We start from the raw sequence: 18,439 nt of genomic DNA on the forward strand, positions 1-18,439 counted from the left end.
ACCATCTTCAGATTAGCCTTAGCGTCGGTAGCCCTACCCCCTGGTAAACAGTGTATGATCACTGGATGATTCATTTTAAGTCTAATACTGCCTTAAGCATGCTGCAAGGAGGCATGAGAACTGCAGATGTGGCCAGGGCAATAAATTGCATTGTCCGTGCAGTGAGACAGGACCGACCTCGCAGTGGCAGACACATGTAACACCTGCACAGGATGGCAACTGCCCGAGCTACACTAGGAAGGCACAAACCCTCCGACGGGCCGCAAAAGGCTGGACTGAGGTCTTGTAGGCCTGTTGTAAGGCAGGTCCTCACCAGACATCACCTACGGGCACAAACCCACCCTCGCTGGACCAGACAGGACTGAAAATAAAAAGCTCTTCACTGACTAGTCGCAGATTTGTCTCACCAGGGGTGATGGTCAGAATCGCATTTATCGTCTAAGGAATGAGCGTTACTCCAAGGTCCGTCATGGTCTGGGGCAGTGTGTCACAGCATCGTCGGACTGAGGTTGTCGTCATAGCAGGCAATCAACGCTGTGCAGTACAGGGAAGACATCCTCCGCCCTCATGTGATACCCTTCCTGCAGGCTCATCCTGACATGACAACCCCACCAGCCATACTGGTAGTTCTGTGGGTGATTTCCTGCAAGACAGGAATGCCAGTGTTCAGCGAAGAGCCCGGATCTCAATCCCATTGAGCACGTCTGGGACCTGTTGGATCGGCAGGTGAGGGCTAGGGCCATTCCCATAGCCCCAGAATTGTCCAGAAACTTGCAGGTGACTTCGTGGAAGAGTGGGGTAACATCTCACAGCAAGAACTGGCAACTCTGGTGCAGTCCATGAGGAGATGCACTGCAGTACTTAATGCAGCTGGTGGCCACACCAGGTACTGTCTGTTATGGTCATATACACTGCTCAAAAAATAAAGGGAACACTTAAACACAATGTAACTCCAAGTCAATCACACTTCTGTGAAATCAAACTGTCCACTTAGGAAGCAACACTGATTGACAATAAATTTCACATGCTGTTGTGCAAATGGAATAGACAACAGGTGGAAATTATAGGCAGCAAGACACCCCCAATAAAGGAGTGGTTCTGCAGGTGGGGACCACAGACCACTTCTCAGTTCCTATGCTTCCTGGCTGATGTTTTCGTCACTTTTGAATGCTGGTGGTGCTTTCACTCTAGTGGTAGCATGAGACGGAGTCTACAACCCACACAAGTGGCTCAGGTAGTGCAGCTCATCCAGTATGGCACATCAATGCGAGCTGTGGCAAGAAGGTTTGCTGTATCTGTCAGCGTAGTGTCCAGAGCATGGAGGCACTACCAGGAGACAGGCCAGTACATCAGGAGACGTGGAGGAGGCTGTAAGAGGGCAACAACCCAGCAGCAGGACCGCTACCTCCGCCTTTGTTCAAGGAGGCGCAGGAGGAGCACTGCCAGAGACCTGCAAAATGACCTCCAGCAGGCCGCAAATGTGCATGTGTCTGCTCAAACGGTCAGAAACAGACTCCGTGAGGGTGGTATGAGGGTCCGACGTCCACAGGTGGGGGTTGTGCTTACAGCCCAACACCGTGCAGGACATTTGGCATTTGCCTGAGAACACCAAGATTGGCAAATTCGCCACTGGCGCCCTGTGCTCTTCACAGATGAAAGCAGGTTCACACTGAGCACATGTGACAGCGTCTGGAGACCCCGTGGAGAGCGTTCTGCTGCCTGCAACATCCTCCAGCATGACCGGTTTGGCGGTGGGTCAGTCATGGTGTGGGGTGGAATTTCTTTGTGGGGCCGCACAGCCCTCCATGTGCTCACCTGACTGCCATTAGGTACCGAGATGAGATCCTCAGACCCCTTGTGAGACCATATGCTGGTGCGGTTGGCCGTGGGTTCCTCCTAATGGAAGACCTCATGTGGCTGAAGTGTGTCAGCAGTTCCTGCAAGAGGAAGGCATTGATGCTATCGACTGGCCCGCCCGATCCCCAGACCTGAATCCAATTGAGCACATGTCTCGCTCCATCCACCAACGCCACAATGCACCACAAACTGTCCAGGAGTTGGCGGATGCTTTAGTGCAGGTCTGGGAGGAGATCCCTCAGGAAACCATCCGCCACCTCATCAGGAGCATGCCCAGGCTTTGTAGGGAGGTTATACAGAAACGTGGAGGCCACACACACACACACACACACACACACACACTACTGAGCCTCATTTTGACTCCAAATCCAGACCTCCATGGGTTGATAAAGTGAATTTCCATTGATTATTTTTGTGTGATTGTTGTTAGCACAGTCAACTATGTAAAGAAAGTATTTAATAATATTTCATTCAGATCTAGGATGTGTTATTTTAGTGGTCCCTTTCTTTGAGCAGTGTATATTTAAACATGTTTACTGAAAATTAACACAGTTGACAGTGAGACTACTTTTTGGGTCCTAAGAGAATTGTATTCTTCAAGAAACAATGTCAAAGAATTGAAATGCCCACTGGACACCCAGACCGCATCTTCAAGAAACAAAATCAATCAATGTTTAATAACGACTCATGAGACTAAATACGTACACCCGTTTTATTGACAACAAGCTACAATAATTCCACAACAAGTCAAACATATTTTACAGCAACAAATACCTTCAAAGTAATTCACTATAACATGAAACATTTGCAGTTAGGATGCTGACACCGGAGCAGCATTTTTGGTTTCAATTGATAGTTTGAAGGATTAAACAGGTTCTTATGGAGCACACGGAGGGATAGCTCTTCCCACATGATTCATCGTTCCAGCCGTTTTCAGCTTAAGAGGAAACACGAAATAGAAAAGTAAGCCACATTTATTTGTTAAACGTACTCTGAAAAAGTTGAATTTGATGAATGATAATGGGCTTACTGTACCTCCAAAGTTCATCTGAATACATGGCTCTCTGGCACCATAGTGGTTATTCGGCTCCCCTTCAGCCCAGCTCTCGTGATCAAATTTGGAGCCGTCACTCCAGAACCATAGCCTGTCCTGTGGGGAAGTAGTGAGATCTCAGATGTGCTTGCTGAACAACTTCTAAATTCCAACATACTCATGGTCTTTACTCCACCAAAACTGTAAAAGCCACCACTACCAAAAACGTGCAGACTGACACTGGAACTGTGGGGTGAAAAAACCCACAAGTGTTGATACCACAACCACATTTCTAAAAATCCCAATGCATTTCCATAGCCATAGACTTGACCGGTAAAAAAAACCCAGCCTACAACCGTTTAAAGACTGAATCTGCATTAGGGGGGAAACAGCGCCACTGGCCACCATTATCATTTTTGGTCGCTGAGCAGCGTCGCGCAGCATGGTTAGAAACAAAATAGCAGTAACTTATTTGTTATATGTCGCAAACTGACGGGTCACCATTAAGGCTTCCAGATTTAAAACATGGCCAGACCGATATGGAATAGGTTGCCTTTTGATACCATGCTATAGTACTCACTCCAGCCCACTGTGTCAGTGGATACTGCAATGGGCATTCTTTTTGTACATCTGTAAGATCTTCCAAACCAGGTTCTTTTTTTATATAGACACTTTCTTAAACTACACCGACCTATCAACTTAACAAATGTCAGATACAACCTTAATCCCAAGGTCTCAAATGGAACAAGCCACCTAGTAAGTTGTTTCTGCGCCATAGCAAAGAGGAAGAGTCGAGAAGAGCGAGAAGGATAACTACGGCCAAAATCTGCCTTCTCAAGCGGGTAGCGTTTTTGTATGGCCGTCAATAAGATGTCGAATTTCATTGACGACAAATATAATGGCTTATTTGAGCAAATATACGTTTTGTAATGCTTAGGTTGTTACGAGTACTGATACAAGTAGCACACATGACATGCCAGAAACTGAGAAAACCATTTATATCAGAGTTGTGCCTGTCACACTGGAATCTGCTCTCTCATAGGCTAGAATGGTCCCACCTGATCTGCCCGACTGCATTCCATTGCAGACTCTACACATGGTTAGAGGCCAATGGAGTATCCGGTCAATATAATGGATCATCTGTGGCAATTGCTTTGGAGTTGAAATATCCAAGTATTCTTTCGAGATGATCAACTCAAATCTAGACCTACATCCAACAGTATTTCTTTCACTTTTGACAATGACTTCACACGAGGCCTTAGTCACATGACATGCCTAAATACTTATAACCACTAGGCTAATAAATCACATGTGTGAACAAGTGTTGCGATTGTGTGTGTCCCCCATTACTTGCTAAATGTCAATGAGCGTTGTCACCATCTTTCCTCTGCTGTACCTCAAACTGTGGTCATTACCAGCTGAGAAACTGGCGAGTTGATTACTCTTGGCACAGAGTTGTCTGAGCAGTGTCTTAACACCTACTCTGAGCTGATTATGACAACTGGGTACCTTTTCCACCTTTGCCTGAACAGCATCATATCCGCCAATCCAGGTAAGAGGGAAACTGCCAGTATTGATCAACACCACCGCCTGTAGAAATCGGAACTCTTCATAGCTGTGCACAGATGCCAGGTTTGCGCCAAGGTACTTTACAGTGTTGCGCACAGGTTTCAGTTTTTCTCCAAGTAACTGACAGTGGCGCTAGAGCAAGCAGTACACAGAGACAAAGACATGTCATAATGGAAGTATTAGTCAGTTGTCCAGTCTGAGAATTTGTCTTCTGGACTCAAATATTGCCATCGGAACTAATGTTCTATTAACAGGCTCTTAGAGATTAGTTAACCCATGCCCTGTGGGTTCTAATAGACAACAGGGCCCAACTCCACACAAATATTGCAAAGCCTATAGACATTATTAATTACAGCATATTTTACATGAGGCGCCTGTTAAAATAAGGCCAAAGACCCTTTAACTAAAAAAGCCAGTTCATTTCAATTGTAGAGGGTAAGCATTATACCTCTGCTTTGGGCCATGTCATTGCAGTTTTGACAAACATGAAGCAGCGTGAATTAAATTGGAACCAGCCTCTGGGGCATGGGTTTCTTTGGTCTGCTGCAAATTTCACCAAATCATCTGAAAGGAGAAGACAGGGAGTGTTACGAAATTGCAGCCGACTTTAAAGGATAGTCGAGACTGACTGACATACAAATACCCTTGCATCATAAATAACATTTGTAGAGCAGTCATACCACAACAAAATATACACAATGAATGATGTAAAGCACACTCATTCCACAGAGCACCGAGTATCTACAGGTTTTAGAACTCCCCTCACCTGGTTGTCTTCATTGAAAGGTAAACCACCTGCATATACTAGGCACTCTGTGGAATGAGTTCGACACTCGTGATGTAAAGTGTGAAGCTGACTCTTACTTGCTATGTTCGCAGTCATTATGTCGCCCAGTGTAAAGGCAGCGCTGAGAAGCAGTAGAAGGGTCAACATCGCCATGGTGATAGTCTCCTGACACACACACACACACACACACACACACACGAGAGAAGCCATCAGTGTTTCCCCAACCTCTGCTCGAGCACCCCAGTAAGTCCACTTATCACATTCAACTAATGAAGGGCTGAGGAATACCAGCTATCATCTCTTCCACCACATACAGTAGATTAGCCTGGCACACAGGAATGTTTGACTCCAAATGGCACTACATAGGGAATTGAACGCATCTGATAGTCACCATCTACTTAAGTTAAGGAGAAGTCTATGCTCTTGGGTTCTCCCCAAAACAGCACCCTAGCTAACTAACCCCGATGCATGGCACACCTAGTAAGACACCATTTGGGATGAAATCCGATACAGTACTATGTTGAACTCTCACCTGCAGTCTGGTCATGTCAGCGCTCTGTTTGTGAGTTGAGTTCTACCACTTCCTGCTCTCCTTTTTTAAGGACCCATCCAGTCAGACCCCTCCCTCTCTCATCCTTTAACCGTTCAAATAATCAACTAATCATCAAGCTTTTATCATTTGAATCAGCTGTGTTGTGTTAGGGTAAAAACCAAAACGTACACCCCTTGGGCATAGCCACGGGAAGAAGTTTGGTGGTGCAGGGTACTTTTAATGAACGTTATTTTCAATTGGCGTGCTGGAAAAATATCTTTGCCTGTGCTACAGGCGCTCTATTGGTCCACTATGATAGCACTACTTTTGTGAAAATGTAACAAATATATATATATATATACACAGTACCAGTCAAAAGTTTGGACACACCTACTCATTCAAGGGTTTTCTTTATTTTTACTATTTTCTTTGTAGAATAATAGTTAAGACATCAAAACTGTGAAATAACACATATGGAATCATGTAGTAACCAAAAGAAGTGTTAAACAAAACCAAATATATTTTAGATTCTTCAAAGTAGCCACCTTTTGCCTTGATGACAGCTTTGCACACTCTTGGCATTCTCTCAACCAGCTTCACCTGGTATGCTTTTCCAACATTCTTAAAGGACATCCCACATATGCTGAGCACTTGTTGGCTGCTTTTCCTTAACTATGTGGTCCAACTCCTCCCAAACCATCTCAATTGGGTTGAGGTTGGGTGATTGTGGAGGTCAGGGCAGTCTGATGCAGCACTACATCACTCTACCTTATTGGTCAAATAGCCCGTACACAGCCTGGTGGTATGTTGGGTCATCGTACTGTTGAAAAACAAATGACAGTCCCACTAAGCGCAAACCAGATGGGATGGTGTATCGCTGCAGAAGGCTGTGGTAAACATGCTGGTTAAGCGTGCCTTGAATTCTAAATAAAACACAGACAGTGTCACCAGCAAAGCACCGTCACACCTCCTCCTCCATGCTTCACGGTGGGAACCACACATGCGGAGATCATCCGTTCACCTACTCTGCGTCTCACAAAGACACACTAATCAGACCAAAGGACAGATTTCCACTGGTCTAATGTCCATTGCTCGTGTTCCTTGGCCCAAGCAAGTCTCTTTTTCTTATCGGTGTCCTTTAGGAGGGGTTTCTTTGCAGCAATTCGACATTAAGGCCTGATTCACGCAGTCTCCTCTGAACATGTGTCTGTTACTTGAACTCTGTGAAGCATTTATTTGAGCTGCAATTTCTGAGGCTGGTAACTCTAATGAACTTATCCTCTGCAGCAAAGGTAACTCTGGGTCTTCCTTTCCTGTGCGCTTGATGGTTTTTGCGACTGCACTTGAAGAAACTATCAAAGTTCATGAAATGTTCCGCATTGACTAACCTTCATGTCTTAAAGTAATGATGGACTGTCATTTCTCTTTGCTTATTTGAGCTGTTCTTATCAAATAAATGGACTTAGCCCTATTTGGTAAAAGACCATCTTCTGTATACCAGCCCTACCTTGTCACAACACAACTGACTGGCTCAAACACATTAAGAAGGAAAGAAGTTCCACAAATTCACTTTAAACAAGGCACACCTGTTAACTGAAATGCATTCCAGGTGACTACCTCATGAAGCTGGATAAGAGAATACCAAGAGTGTGCAAAGCTGTCATCAAGGCAAAGGGTGGCTACTTTGAAGAATCTCAAATAGAAATAGATTTAACACTTTTTTAGGTTACTACATGATTCCATATGTGTTATTTCATAGTTTTGATGTCGTCATTATTATTCTACAATGTAGAAAATAGTACAAATAAAGAAAACCCTGGAATGAGTAGGTGTGTCTAAACTTTTGTCTGGTACTATATATGTATGCTCTTTACTTGTCAGTGTTCCAAATGGGGACATTATTTGTATTTTTACCTAAACCTGCAAACACCATCAGATAGAATTCATAGCAGGCAGTGCACTGGGTTAGTCAGATTTTGATTAAGTATAACAGAACAGATAAATTGGCGAGACATTCACTCTCATGGGATGGGTTGCCAAAAAGAACTAACTGAAAGCCACACTCCCAGATCTGTTTATGCTGTTCTGCCAAGGCTATCACTGTTACGGTTCACAGCAAAAATGCAGTCAAAATACAGTTGAAATGCAGCTGATATTTTGATGCTTCTATATCCCTGGATATCACCTGCATGAATAGCAATTTCTGTTAAGCTCGTTCCTACCCTGCTCCTGTATTTTTTTCAAACATCGACCAGTCGCATTGCTAGTGCATCTCTCTCTCTACCAGAGTCTACCCCATTATAAGAACCCCAACAATAACTGCTAAAAGCCCATGTAAGCCTGTTGGCCGTTTGGCATGTAGGAGATGACGGAATTTGCTTTTGGAAAAAGTTGAGGCTTTTTGAGACTGGCTTGAATGGGTCTTAGCAGAGCATGTGTATGAGCATCAACAAGCCTTGTTACCATGTACCCTTTGAGAATGAATGAACCAATTGTTACATCACACAAACATAAGTACCAGATTCATTTTGGGAAATTCATTTGGGTAGTTTTCTTTGCACATTGGAGGATCCTGCAAAACCAAGTGTGAGGTTAAGTCATTGATGTCATGTGTGCTATCCACATCCTGGTGCTGAACTGTGAAACGTCATGCGGTGCTGAACATTTTGAAACAGCTTGGCTCGTGGAATTACTCTTTGATCCAAACTAATACATTAATGAAATTGCTGCACTAATTAATTATTTGGAAACTAAAATCTGATTAAGGGAAAGTCCCAAACACTTTTTTCTGTGCGCGCAGTCAGCCTATTTGTGCATGCCCAACAGAATGCACATTGTGGTGCGGGGACTGCCATATTGTTTCATCATTTTGCCATAAGGCGTAGAGCCATTTTTGAGTGAGAGACTAATAAAACCAATACTGTCCCCCACTGCGTCGCAATAGGATTCGATCAACTATTAGCGTCCATTGCTATATCAACGGTGTGATTACCTAGTCATTGGAATTTTGGAGATCACAGCCTAAATTGTGTTCTTTTCTTCGTCGCTATGCAAACATGGCTGATTTCCGCGACAATTTCGCTGTTTAAGCAAGCTTTATTTAGCTAATAACATGGAAAGATTAAGTCAAACTACTTTTTGGGTACCTCGTCAACATTATAACATGAAATCCTTATGTCTTAAATGTTGCTCCATTTAGGAAATGTCAAAGAAACCGTGTATTCTGCTTGACACAATATCACAAAGTAAGCCCATGTCCACTCCACAAATATGTAAATCCTCTTGATTCCGTCACTGGCTTGTCTGGCTGTCATGTTTTTATTTTAACCTGCCCTTATCCACACTGAAATAATATAATTTCAGTAGTCCTCTATTATGATTCATTTTTCCTCTCTATCACATAGCTCATTAAATACACCCTTGTGGTTGAATATATATATCTCTTGTTGGTCCTAGGATACAACAATGAATAATCTGGAACAAATAAATACCATCAAAGGATACCTTACAGCTTCCAATAATGAACACCTTGTGAAACAGCTGTGAAAACCAACCTGTCAATATTTTAATAGATAAACTTTGATCGTTTTTGGTACAGTTGTGTCATGAAGTTATTTTCTGTACACCGACAATCAGACTAAAATACTGAATTCTGGTGCGTGGAATATAGAGGAGGTGGATGTGTGTGGGTGGGAGGTTCTGCCTGTCCCTTGTTCTCAACAGGGAGCCAGTCTCAGAAGGGGGACTTGAAGAGGGAGACTGCAAAGTCCAGGCACTGCTGCTCTCTTGAGAACAGGAGCAGGGTAGGAGACAGACACAGAAACAAGCAAACACACAGGTTACACTGAGAAAATGTAATGGATTGGTGTAGTGTTAGAAATGGGAGATATGTACTGCTCAACACTTTTGGAAGGTATAGCCTCCATGGTCCCCCTCCGCACAGAGAATCAAACTGATCCAAACTCACTGGTTCTGGTAGATGGGATACCTCCTGGGCGGCTCGGCCAGTCGATGGTCCTAAAATGACTTCAGTCGATGGTCCTAAAATTAATTTCTTGCTTTTCTCAAATGTCAACCAAAACTTTACATACTTTGTCTATTGAGCTTCACTGAAGTGTAGGGCGTCAGGGCTTTCAGTGGTCGATTGTCCAACTGTGGAAGATTGTTGGCTTCCACCGAGGTAACCCTAGGAAGACAGAGGAAAAGTGTCAGTGTTAGGGAAATTAAAAGTAGTTTCAGGTCATTTGTATGGAAATAGTTGTGAGATCTTTTATATTCACTTTAACAGATGGTGACCCCAGCTAGGAGCGAAAGAGCAGCGAGGTTCTCTCAGGTCTCGCCTTCCTTCCTTCCTTCCGTCCTTCTTCCAAACCAAGTCATTTGCCCAGACGTCGTAGCACTTGGTCCCCTTCTTGATTCTGCTCCGGTAGCTCTCCTTCTGTTTCTCCTGCGCCTCGTCCATGTTCAGTCTCACCTTGATTGAGAACAGGAATAAATACAGCTATATTTCCTACGAAGGTGGTCCTCAAAAGGCGTTCTGATCTGGTTTGAAAACATCCACCGGCTCGCGTCCGTACTCGGTGGAGGCCTAGATGCTGCTGTCGTGTGCAAAGAGAGACTTACCTTCAGGTTGTTCTCGCATCCTTCCTGGTACCAATCAAGGGACTTGCCCATGGCAGTCTTGAGGGTCTGGTTGGTCCAGTCACAAAACCTGGAGGAGGGGGTAGGAAAGCGATATCTATTGACAATGTAACATATTGAAATATGTACCATGGAAAAACAAATTGTAAAAAAAAATGAAAACCATTCCAGCGTTCATGACCTCGGTCACTCAAGGATGACCGTGGGTGTTGAAGATGTCCACCATTGCCTTGGAGGTGGCCTCGCCAGTCTCGTCCTTGATGGGTATCATACAAAACAATCTGTTTTTGGTTCCAAGCACCTTTAATGGTTTACAGAAGGGAATTGAGTTAAGCACGTCCTCTTTCTTCCCTTACTGACCCTAATGGGTATTGCCTCCACCCACTTAGTAAAGTGATCACCTTCACTTCATTACTATGATCATGGTGATGCAATTATACTAGCTAGCTGTGCACGGAGGGAATAAACACATCACACTGCGCATCATGCGATTCCATATGAAATGCATTTCTAAAGCCCTTTTTACATCAGAAGATTTCACAAAGTGCTTATACACAGTGGTTGTAGAGGGTGCAACAGGTCAGCACATCAGGAGTAAACGTAAGTTGGCTTTTCATAGCCGAGCACGGAGGTCGAGAGAGTCGAAAACAGCACGTCCGATGAACAGGTCCGTGTTCCATATCCGCAGGCAGAACAGTTGAAACCAGTTGGCTCTAATAAGTATATCTTGTACTCACGTCTATACCTAGCGAGAGGTTGGAAACGCAAAGCTACATTCTGCGATTCGAACCACCAAACAGCTGCCCCACTACTTGGTATACAGGGAACGGATGGGGTAGGGAAATGTAACACTAATATTCACCGACAGCGCTCTGACATCCACGTGATAATTTTCAACTTTTAAAAGCTATACACACTATTCGTTTACGTTAGTGTTTGTGAAGTGATAAACTCAGCAACAACAAAAAAACATCCCTTTTTCAGGACCCTGTCTTTCAAAGATAATTCGTAAATATCCAAATAACTTCACAGATCTTCATTGTAAAGGGTTTAAACACAGTTTTCCCACACTTGTTAATGAACATGCACCTGTGGAACCGTCATTAAGACACTAACAGCTTACAGATGGTAGGCAATTAAGGTCAGTTATGAAAACGTAGGACACTAAAGAGGCCTTTCTACTGACTCTGAAAGACACCAAAAGAAAGATGCCCAGGGTCCCTGCTCATCTGCGTGAACGTGCCTTAAGCATGCTGCAAGGAGGCATGAGGACTGCAGATGTGGCAAGGGCAATAAATTGCATTGTCCGTGCAGTGAGACAGGACCGACCTCGCAGTGGCAGACCACGTGTAACACCTGCACAGGATCGGAACATCACACCTGCGGGACAGGTACAGGATGGCAACTGCCCGAGCTACACTAGGAAGGCACAAACCCTCCGACGGTCCGCTATAGGCTGGACTGAGGTCTTGTAGGCCTGTTGTAAGGCAGGTCCTCACCAGACATCACCTACGGGCACAAACCCACCCTCGCTGGACCAGACAGGACTGAAAATAAAAAGCTCTTCACTGACTAGTCGCGGATTTGTCTCACCAGGGGTGATGGTCAGAATCGCGTTTATTGTCTAAGGAATGAGCGTTACTCCAAGGTCCGTCATGGTCTGGGGCGGTGTGTCACAGCATCGTCGACTGAGGTTGTCGTCATAGCAGGCAATCAATGCTGTGCAGTACAGGGAAGACATCCTTCCTGCAGACTCATCCTGACATGACAACCCCACCAGCCATACTGCCATACAGTTCTGTGGGTGATTTCCTGCAAGACAGGAATGCCAGTGTTCAGCGAAGAGCCCGGATCTCAATCCCATTGAGCACGTCTGGGACCTGTTGGATCGGCAGGTGAGGGCTAGGGCCATTCCCATAGCCCCAGAATTGTCCAGAAACTTGCAGGTGACTTCGTGGAAGAGTGGGGTAACATCTCACAGCAAGAACTGGCAACTCTGGTGCAGTCCATGAGGAGATGCACTGCAGTACTTAATGCAGCTGGTGGCCACACCAGGTACTGTCTGTTATGGTCATATACACTGCTCAAAAAATAAAGGGAACACTTAAACACAGTGTAACTCCAAGTCAATCACACTTCTGTGAAATCAAACTGTCCACTTAGGAAGCAACACTGATTGACAATAAATTTCACATGCTGTTGTGCAAATGGAATAGACAACAGGTGGAAATTATAGGCAATTAGCAAGACACCCCCAATAAAGGAGTGGTTCTGCAGGTGGGGACCACAGACCACTTCTCAGTTCCTATGCTTCCTGGCTGATGTTTTGGTCACTTTTGAATGCTGGCGGTGCTTTCACTCTAGTGGTAGCATGAGACGGAGTCTACAACCCACACAAGTGGCTCAGGTAGTGCAGCTCATCCAGGATGGCACATCAATGCGAGCTGTGGCAAGGTTTGCTGTATCTGTCAGCGTAGTGTCCAGAGCATGGAGGCACTACCAGGAGACAGGCCAGTACATCAGGAGACGTGGAGGAGGCTGTAAGAGGGCAACAACCCAGCAGCAGGACCGCTACCTCCGCCTTTGTTCAAGGAGGAGCAGGAGGAGCACTGCCAGAGATCTGCAAAATGACCTCCAGCAGGCCGCAAATGTGCATGTGTCTGCTCAAACGGTCAGAAACAGACTCCGTGAGGGTGGTATGAGGGTCCGACGTCCACAGGTGGGGGTTGTGCTTACAGCCCAACACCGTGCAGGACATTTGGCATTTGCCTGAGAACACCAAGATTGGCAAATTCGCCACTGGCGCACTGTGCTCTTCACAGATGAAAGCAGGTTCACACTGAGCACATGTGACAGCGTCTGGAGACCCCGTGGTGAGCGTTCTGCTGCCTGCAACATCCTCCAGCATGACCGGTTTGGCGGTGGGTCAGTCATGGTGTGGGGTGGAATTTCTTTGTGGGGCCGCACAGCCCTCCATGTGCTCACCTGACTGCCATTAGGTACCGAGATGAGATCCTCAGACCCCTTGTGAGACCATATGCTGGTGCGGTTGGCCGTGGGTTCCTCCTAATGGAAGAACTCATGTGGCTGAAGTGTGTCAGCAGTTCCTGCAAGAGGAAGGCATTGATGCTATCGACTGGCCCGCCCGATCCCCAGACCTGAATCAAATTGAGCACATGTCTCGCTCCATCCACCAACGCCACGTTGCACCACAGACTGTCCAGGAGTTGGCGGATGCTTTAGTGCAGGTCTGGGAGGAGATCCCTCAGGAAACCATCCGCCACCTCATCAGGAGTATGCCCAGGCGTTGTAGGGAGGTCATACACGCTACTGAGCCTCATTTTGACTTGTTTTAAGGACATTAAAGTTGGATCAGCCTGTAGTGGTTTTCCACTTTAGTTTTGAGTGTGACTCCAAATCCAGACCTCCATGGGTTGATAAAGTGGATTTCCATTGATTATTTTTGTGTGATTGTTGTCAGCACATTCAACTATGTAAAGAAATTATTTAATATTTCATTCAGATCTAGGATGTGTTATTTTAGTGGTCCCTTTATTTGAGCAGTGTATATTTAAACATGTTTACTGAAAATTAACACAGTTGACAGTGAGACTACTTTTTGGGTCCTAAGATAATTCTATTCTTCAAGAAACAATATCAAAGAATTGAAATGCCCACTGGACACCCAGACCGCATCTTCAAGAAACAAAGTCAATCAATGTTTAATAACGACTCATGAGACTAAATACGTACACCCGTTTTATTGACAACAAGCTACAATAATTCCACAACAAGTCAAACATATTTTACAGCAACAAATACCTTCATAGTAATTCACTATAACATGAAACATTTGCAGTTAGGATGCTGACACCGGAGCAGCATTTTTGGTTTCAATTGATAGTTTGAAGGATTAAACAGGTTCTTATGGAGCACACGGAGGGATAGCTCTTCCCACATGATTCATCGTTCCAGCCGTTTTCAGCTTAAGAGGAAACACGAAATAGAAAAGTAAGTCACATTTATTTGTTAAACGTACTCTGAAAAAGTTGAATTTGATGAATGATAATGGGCTTACTGTACCTCCAAAGTTCATCTGAATACATGGCTCTCTGGCACCATAGTGGTTATTCGGCTCCCCTTCAGCCCAGCTCTCGTGATCAAATTTGGAGCCGTCACTCCAGAACCATAGCCTGTCCTGTGGGGAAGTAGTGAGATCTCAGATGTGCTTGCTGAACAACTTCTAAATTCCAACATACTCATGGTCTTTACTCCACCACCAAAACCGTAAAAGCCACCACTACCAAAAACGTGCAGACTGACACTGGAACTGTGGGGTGAAAAAACCCACAAGTGTTGATACTACAACCACATTTCTAAAAATCCCAATGCATTTCCAGACTTGACCGGTGAAAAAAAGACTGAATCTGCATTAGGGGGGAAACAGCGCCACTGGCCACCATTATCATTTTTGGTCGCTGAGCAGCGTCGCGCAGCATGGTTAGAAACAAAATTTTTAAAAAATAGCAAAAATTGTTATATGTCGCAAACTGACGGGTCACCATTAAGGCTTCCAGATTTAAAACATGGCCAGACCGATATGGAATAGGTTGCCTTTTGATCCCATGCTGTAGTACTCACTCCAGCCCACTGTGTCAGTGGATACTGCAATGGGCATTCTTTTGGTACATCTGTAAGATCTTCCAAACCAGGTTCTTTTTTTATATAGACACTTTCTTAAAAACTACACCGACCTATCAACTTAACAAATGTCAGATACAACCTTAATCCCAAGGTCTCAAATGGAACAAGCCACCTAGTAAGTTGTTTCTGCGCCATAGCAAAGAGGAAGAGTCGAGAAGAGCGAGAAGGATAACTACGGCCAAAATCTGCCTTCTCAAGCGGGTAGCGTTTTTGTATGGCCGTCAATAAGATGTCGAATTTCATTTTGTGTGTGTCCCCCGTTACTTGCTAAATGTCAATGAGCGTTGTCACCATCTTTCCTCTGCTGTACCTCAAACTGTGGTCATTACCAGCTGAGAAACTGGCGAGTTGATTACTCTTGGCACAGAGTTGTCTGAGCAGTGTCTTAACACCTACTCTGAGCTGATTATGACAACTGGGTACCTTTTCCACCTTTGCCTGAACAGCATCATATCCGCCAATCCAGGTAAGAGGGAAACTGCCAGTATTGATCAACACCACCGCCTGTAGAAATCGGAACTCTTCATAGCTGTGCACAGATGCCAGGTTTGCGCCAAGGTACTTTACAGTGTTGCGCACAGGTTTCAGTTTTTCTCCAAGTAACTGACAGTGGCGCTAGAGCAAGCAGTACACAGAGACAAAGACATGTCATAATGGAAGTATTAGTCAGTTGTCCAGTCTGAGAATTTGTCTTCTGGACTCAAATATTGCCATCGGAACTAATGTTCTATTAACAGGCTCTTAGAGATTAGTTAACCCATGCCCTGTGGGTTCTAATAGACAACAGGGCCCAACTCCACACAAATATTGCAAAGCCTATAGACATTATTAATTACAGCATATTTTACATGAGGCGCCTGTTAAAATAAGGCCAAAGACCCTTTAACTAAAAAAGCCAGTTCATTTCAATTGTAGAGGGTAAGCATTATACCTCTGCTTTGGGCCATGTCATTGCAGTTTTGACAAACATGAAGCAGCGCGAATTAAATTGGAACCAGCCTCTGGGGCATGGGTTTCTTTGGTCTGCTGCAAATTTCACCAAATCATCTGAAAGGAGAAGACAGGGAGTGTTACGAAATTGCAGCCGACTTTAAAGGATAGTCGAGACTGACTGACATACAAATCCCCTTGCATCATAAATAACATTTGTAGAGCAGTCATACCACAACAAAATATACACAATGAATGATGTAAAGCACACTCATTCCACAGAGCACCGAGTATCTACAGGTTTTAGAACTCCCCTCACCTGGTTGTCTTCATTGAAAGGTAAACCACCTGCATATACTAGGCACTCTGTGGAATGAGTTCGACACTCGTGATGTAAAGTGTGAAGCTGACTCTTACTTGCTATGTTCGCAGTCATTATGTCGCCCAGTGTAAAGGCAGCGCTGAGAAGCAGTAGAAGGGTCAACATCGCCATGGTGATAGTCTCCTGACACACACACACACACACACACACACACACACACACACGAGAGAAGCCATCAGTGTTTCCCCCAACCTCTGCTCGAGCACCCCAGTAAGTCCACTTATCACATTCAACTAATGAAGGGCTGAGGAATACCAGCTATCATCTCTTCCACCACATACAGTAGATTAGCCTGGCACACAGGAATGTTTGATTCCAAATGGCACTACATAGGGAATTGAAAGCATCTGATAGTCACCATCTACCTAAGTTAAGGAGAAGTCTATGCTCTTGGGTTCTCCCCAAAACAACACCCTAGCTAACTAACCCCGATGCATGGCATAACTAGTAAGACACCATTTGGGATGAAATCCGATACAGTGCTATGTTGAACTCTCACCTGCAGTCTGGTCATGTCAGCGCTCTGTTTGTGAGTTGAGTTCTACCACTTCCTGCTCTCCTTTTTTAAGGACCCATCCAGTCAGACCCCTCCCTCTCTCATCCTTTAACCGTTCAAATAATCAACTAATCATCAAGCTTTTATCATTTGAATCAGCTGTGTTGTGTTAGGGCAAAAACCAAAACGTACACCCCTTGGGCATAGCCACGGGAAGAAGTTTGGTGGTGCAGGGTACTTTTAATGAACGTTATTTTCAATTGGGGTGCTGGAAAAATATCTTTGCCTGTGCTACAGGCGCTCTATTGGTCCACTATGATAGCACTACTTTTGTGAAAATGTAACAAATCTATAAAAAGTTAACATATATATATATAAATATATATTGAGTTCCAGTCAAAAGTTTGGACACACCTACTCATTCAAGGGTTTTTCTTTATTTTTATTATTTTCTTTGTAGAATAATAGTGAAGACATTAAAACTGTTAAATAACACATATGGAATCATGTAGTAACCAAAAGAAGTGTTAAATAAAACCAAATATATTTTAGATTCTTCAAAGTAGCCACCTTCGCACACTCTTGGCATTCTCTCAACCAGCTTCACCTGGTATGCTTTTCCAACCTTCTTAAAGGACATCCCACATATGCTGATCACTTGTTGGCTGCTTTTCCTTAACTCTGTGGTCCAACTCATCCCAAACCATCTCAATTGGGTTGAAGTTGGGTGATTGTGGAGGTCAGGGCGGTCTGATGCAGCACTACATCACTCTACCTCTGTGTCACGGAGGCTCTCCGCACTGCTAAAGCTAACTCTCTCTCCTCTGCTTTCATCCTTCTAGACCTATCTGCTGCCTTTGATACTGTGAACCATCAGATCCTCCTCTCCACCCTCTCCGAGTTGGGCATCTCCGGCGCAGCCCACGCTTGGATTGCGTCCTACCTGACAGGTCGCTCCTACCAGGTGGCGTGGCGAGAATCTGTCTCCGCACCACGTGCTCTCACCACTGGTGTCCCCCAGGGCTCTGTTCTAGGCCCTCTCCTATTCTTGCTATACACCAAGTCACTTGGCTCTGTCATATCCTCACATGTTCTCTCCTATCATTGCTATGCAGACGACACACAATTAATCTTCTCCTTTCCCCCTTCTGATAACCAGGTGGCGAATCGCATCTCTGCATGTCTGGCAGACATATCAGTGTGGATGACGGATCACCACCTCAAGCTGAACCTCAGCAAGACGGAGCTGCTCTTCCTCCCGGGGAAGGACTGCCCTTTCCATGATCTCGCCATCACGGTTGACAACTCCATTGTGTCCTCCTCCCAGAGTGCTAAGAACCTTGGGGTGACCCTGGACAACACCTTGTCGTTCTCCACTAACATCAAGGCGGTGACCCGATCCTGTAGGTTCATGCTCTACAACATTCGCAGAGTACGACCCTGCCTCACACAAGAAGCGGCGCAGGTCCTAATCCAGGCACTTGTCATCTCCCGTCTGGATTACTGCA

General features: G+C 44.8%; 1 protein-coding gene across 1 annotated transcript; it reads right to left on the minus strand.

Moving 5' to 3' along the window:
- Positions 1–2,693: 2,693 nt before the first annotated feature.
- On the minus strand, positions 2,694–17,060 carry LOC115157726 (secretory phospholipase A2 receptor). Its single transcript, XM_029706174.1, has 13 exons — positions 16,935–17,060; positions 16,471–16,558; positions 16,055–16,170; positions 15,547–15,738; positions 14,503–14,617; positions 14,314–14,404; positions 10,402–10,489; positions 5,779–5,802; positions 5,324–5,411; positions 4,908–5,023; positions 4,400–4,591; positions 2,893–3,007; positions 2,694–2,794 (listed from the first exon to the last, which is right to left on the minus strand). Exons 1-13 carry the CDS (start codon positions 16,947–16,949, stop codon positions 2,703–2,705), a joined length of 1,332 nt encoding a protein of 443 aa, XP_029562034.1. The 5' UTR covers positions 16,950–17,060; the 3' UTR covers positions 2,694–2,702.
- Positions 17,061–18,439: the final 1,379 nt, after the last annotated feature.

The sequence above is a fragment of the Salmo trutta genome, chromosome 21, assembly GCF_901001165.1.
Source record: "Salmo trutta chromosome 21, fSalTru1.1, whole genome shotgun sequence".
NCBI lineage: Eukaryota > Metazoa > Chordata > Actinopteri > Salmoniformes > Salmonidae > Salmo > Salmo trutta.

Bases quoted from the DNA above. Each gene is read 5' to 3' on its own strand.
- LOC115157726 (XM_029706174.1), bottom strand. The intron at 15,739-16,054 runs GTATAATGCTTA...TGCTTGCTCTAG, and splicing joins TGACATGGCCCAAAGCAGAG to CGCCACTGTCAGTTACTTGG. The intron at 4,592-4,907 runs GTATAATGCTTA...TGCTTGCTCTAG, and splicing joins TGACATGGCCCAAAGCAGAG to CGCCACTGTCAGTTACTTGG.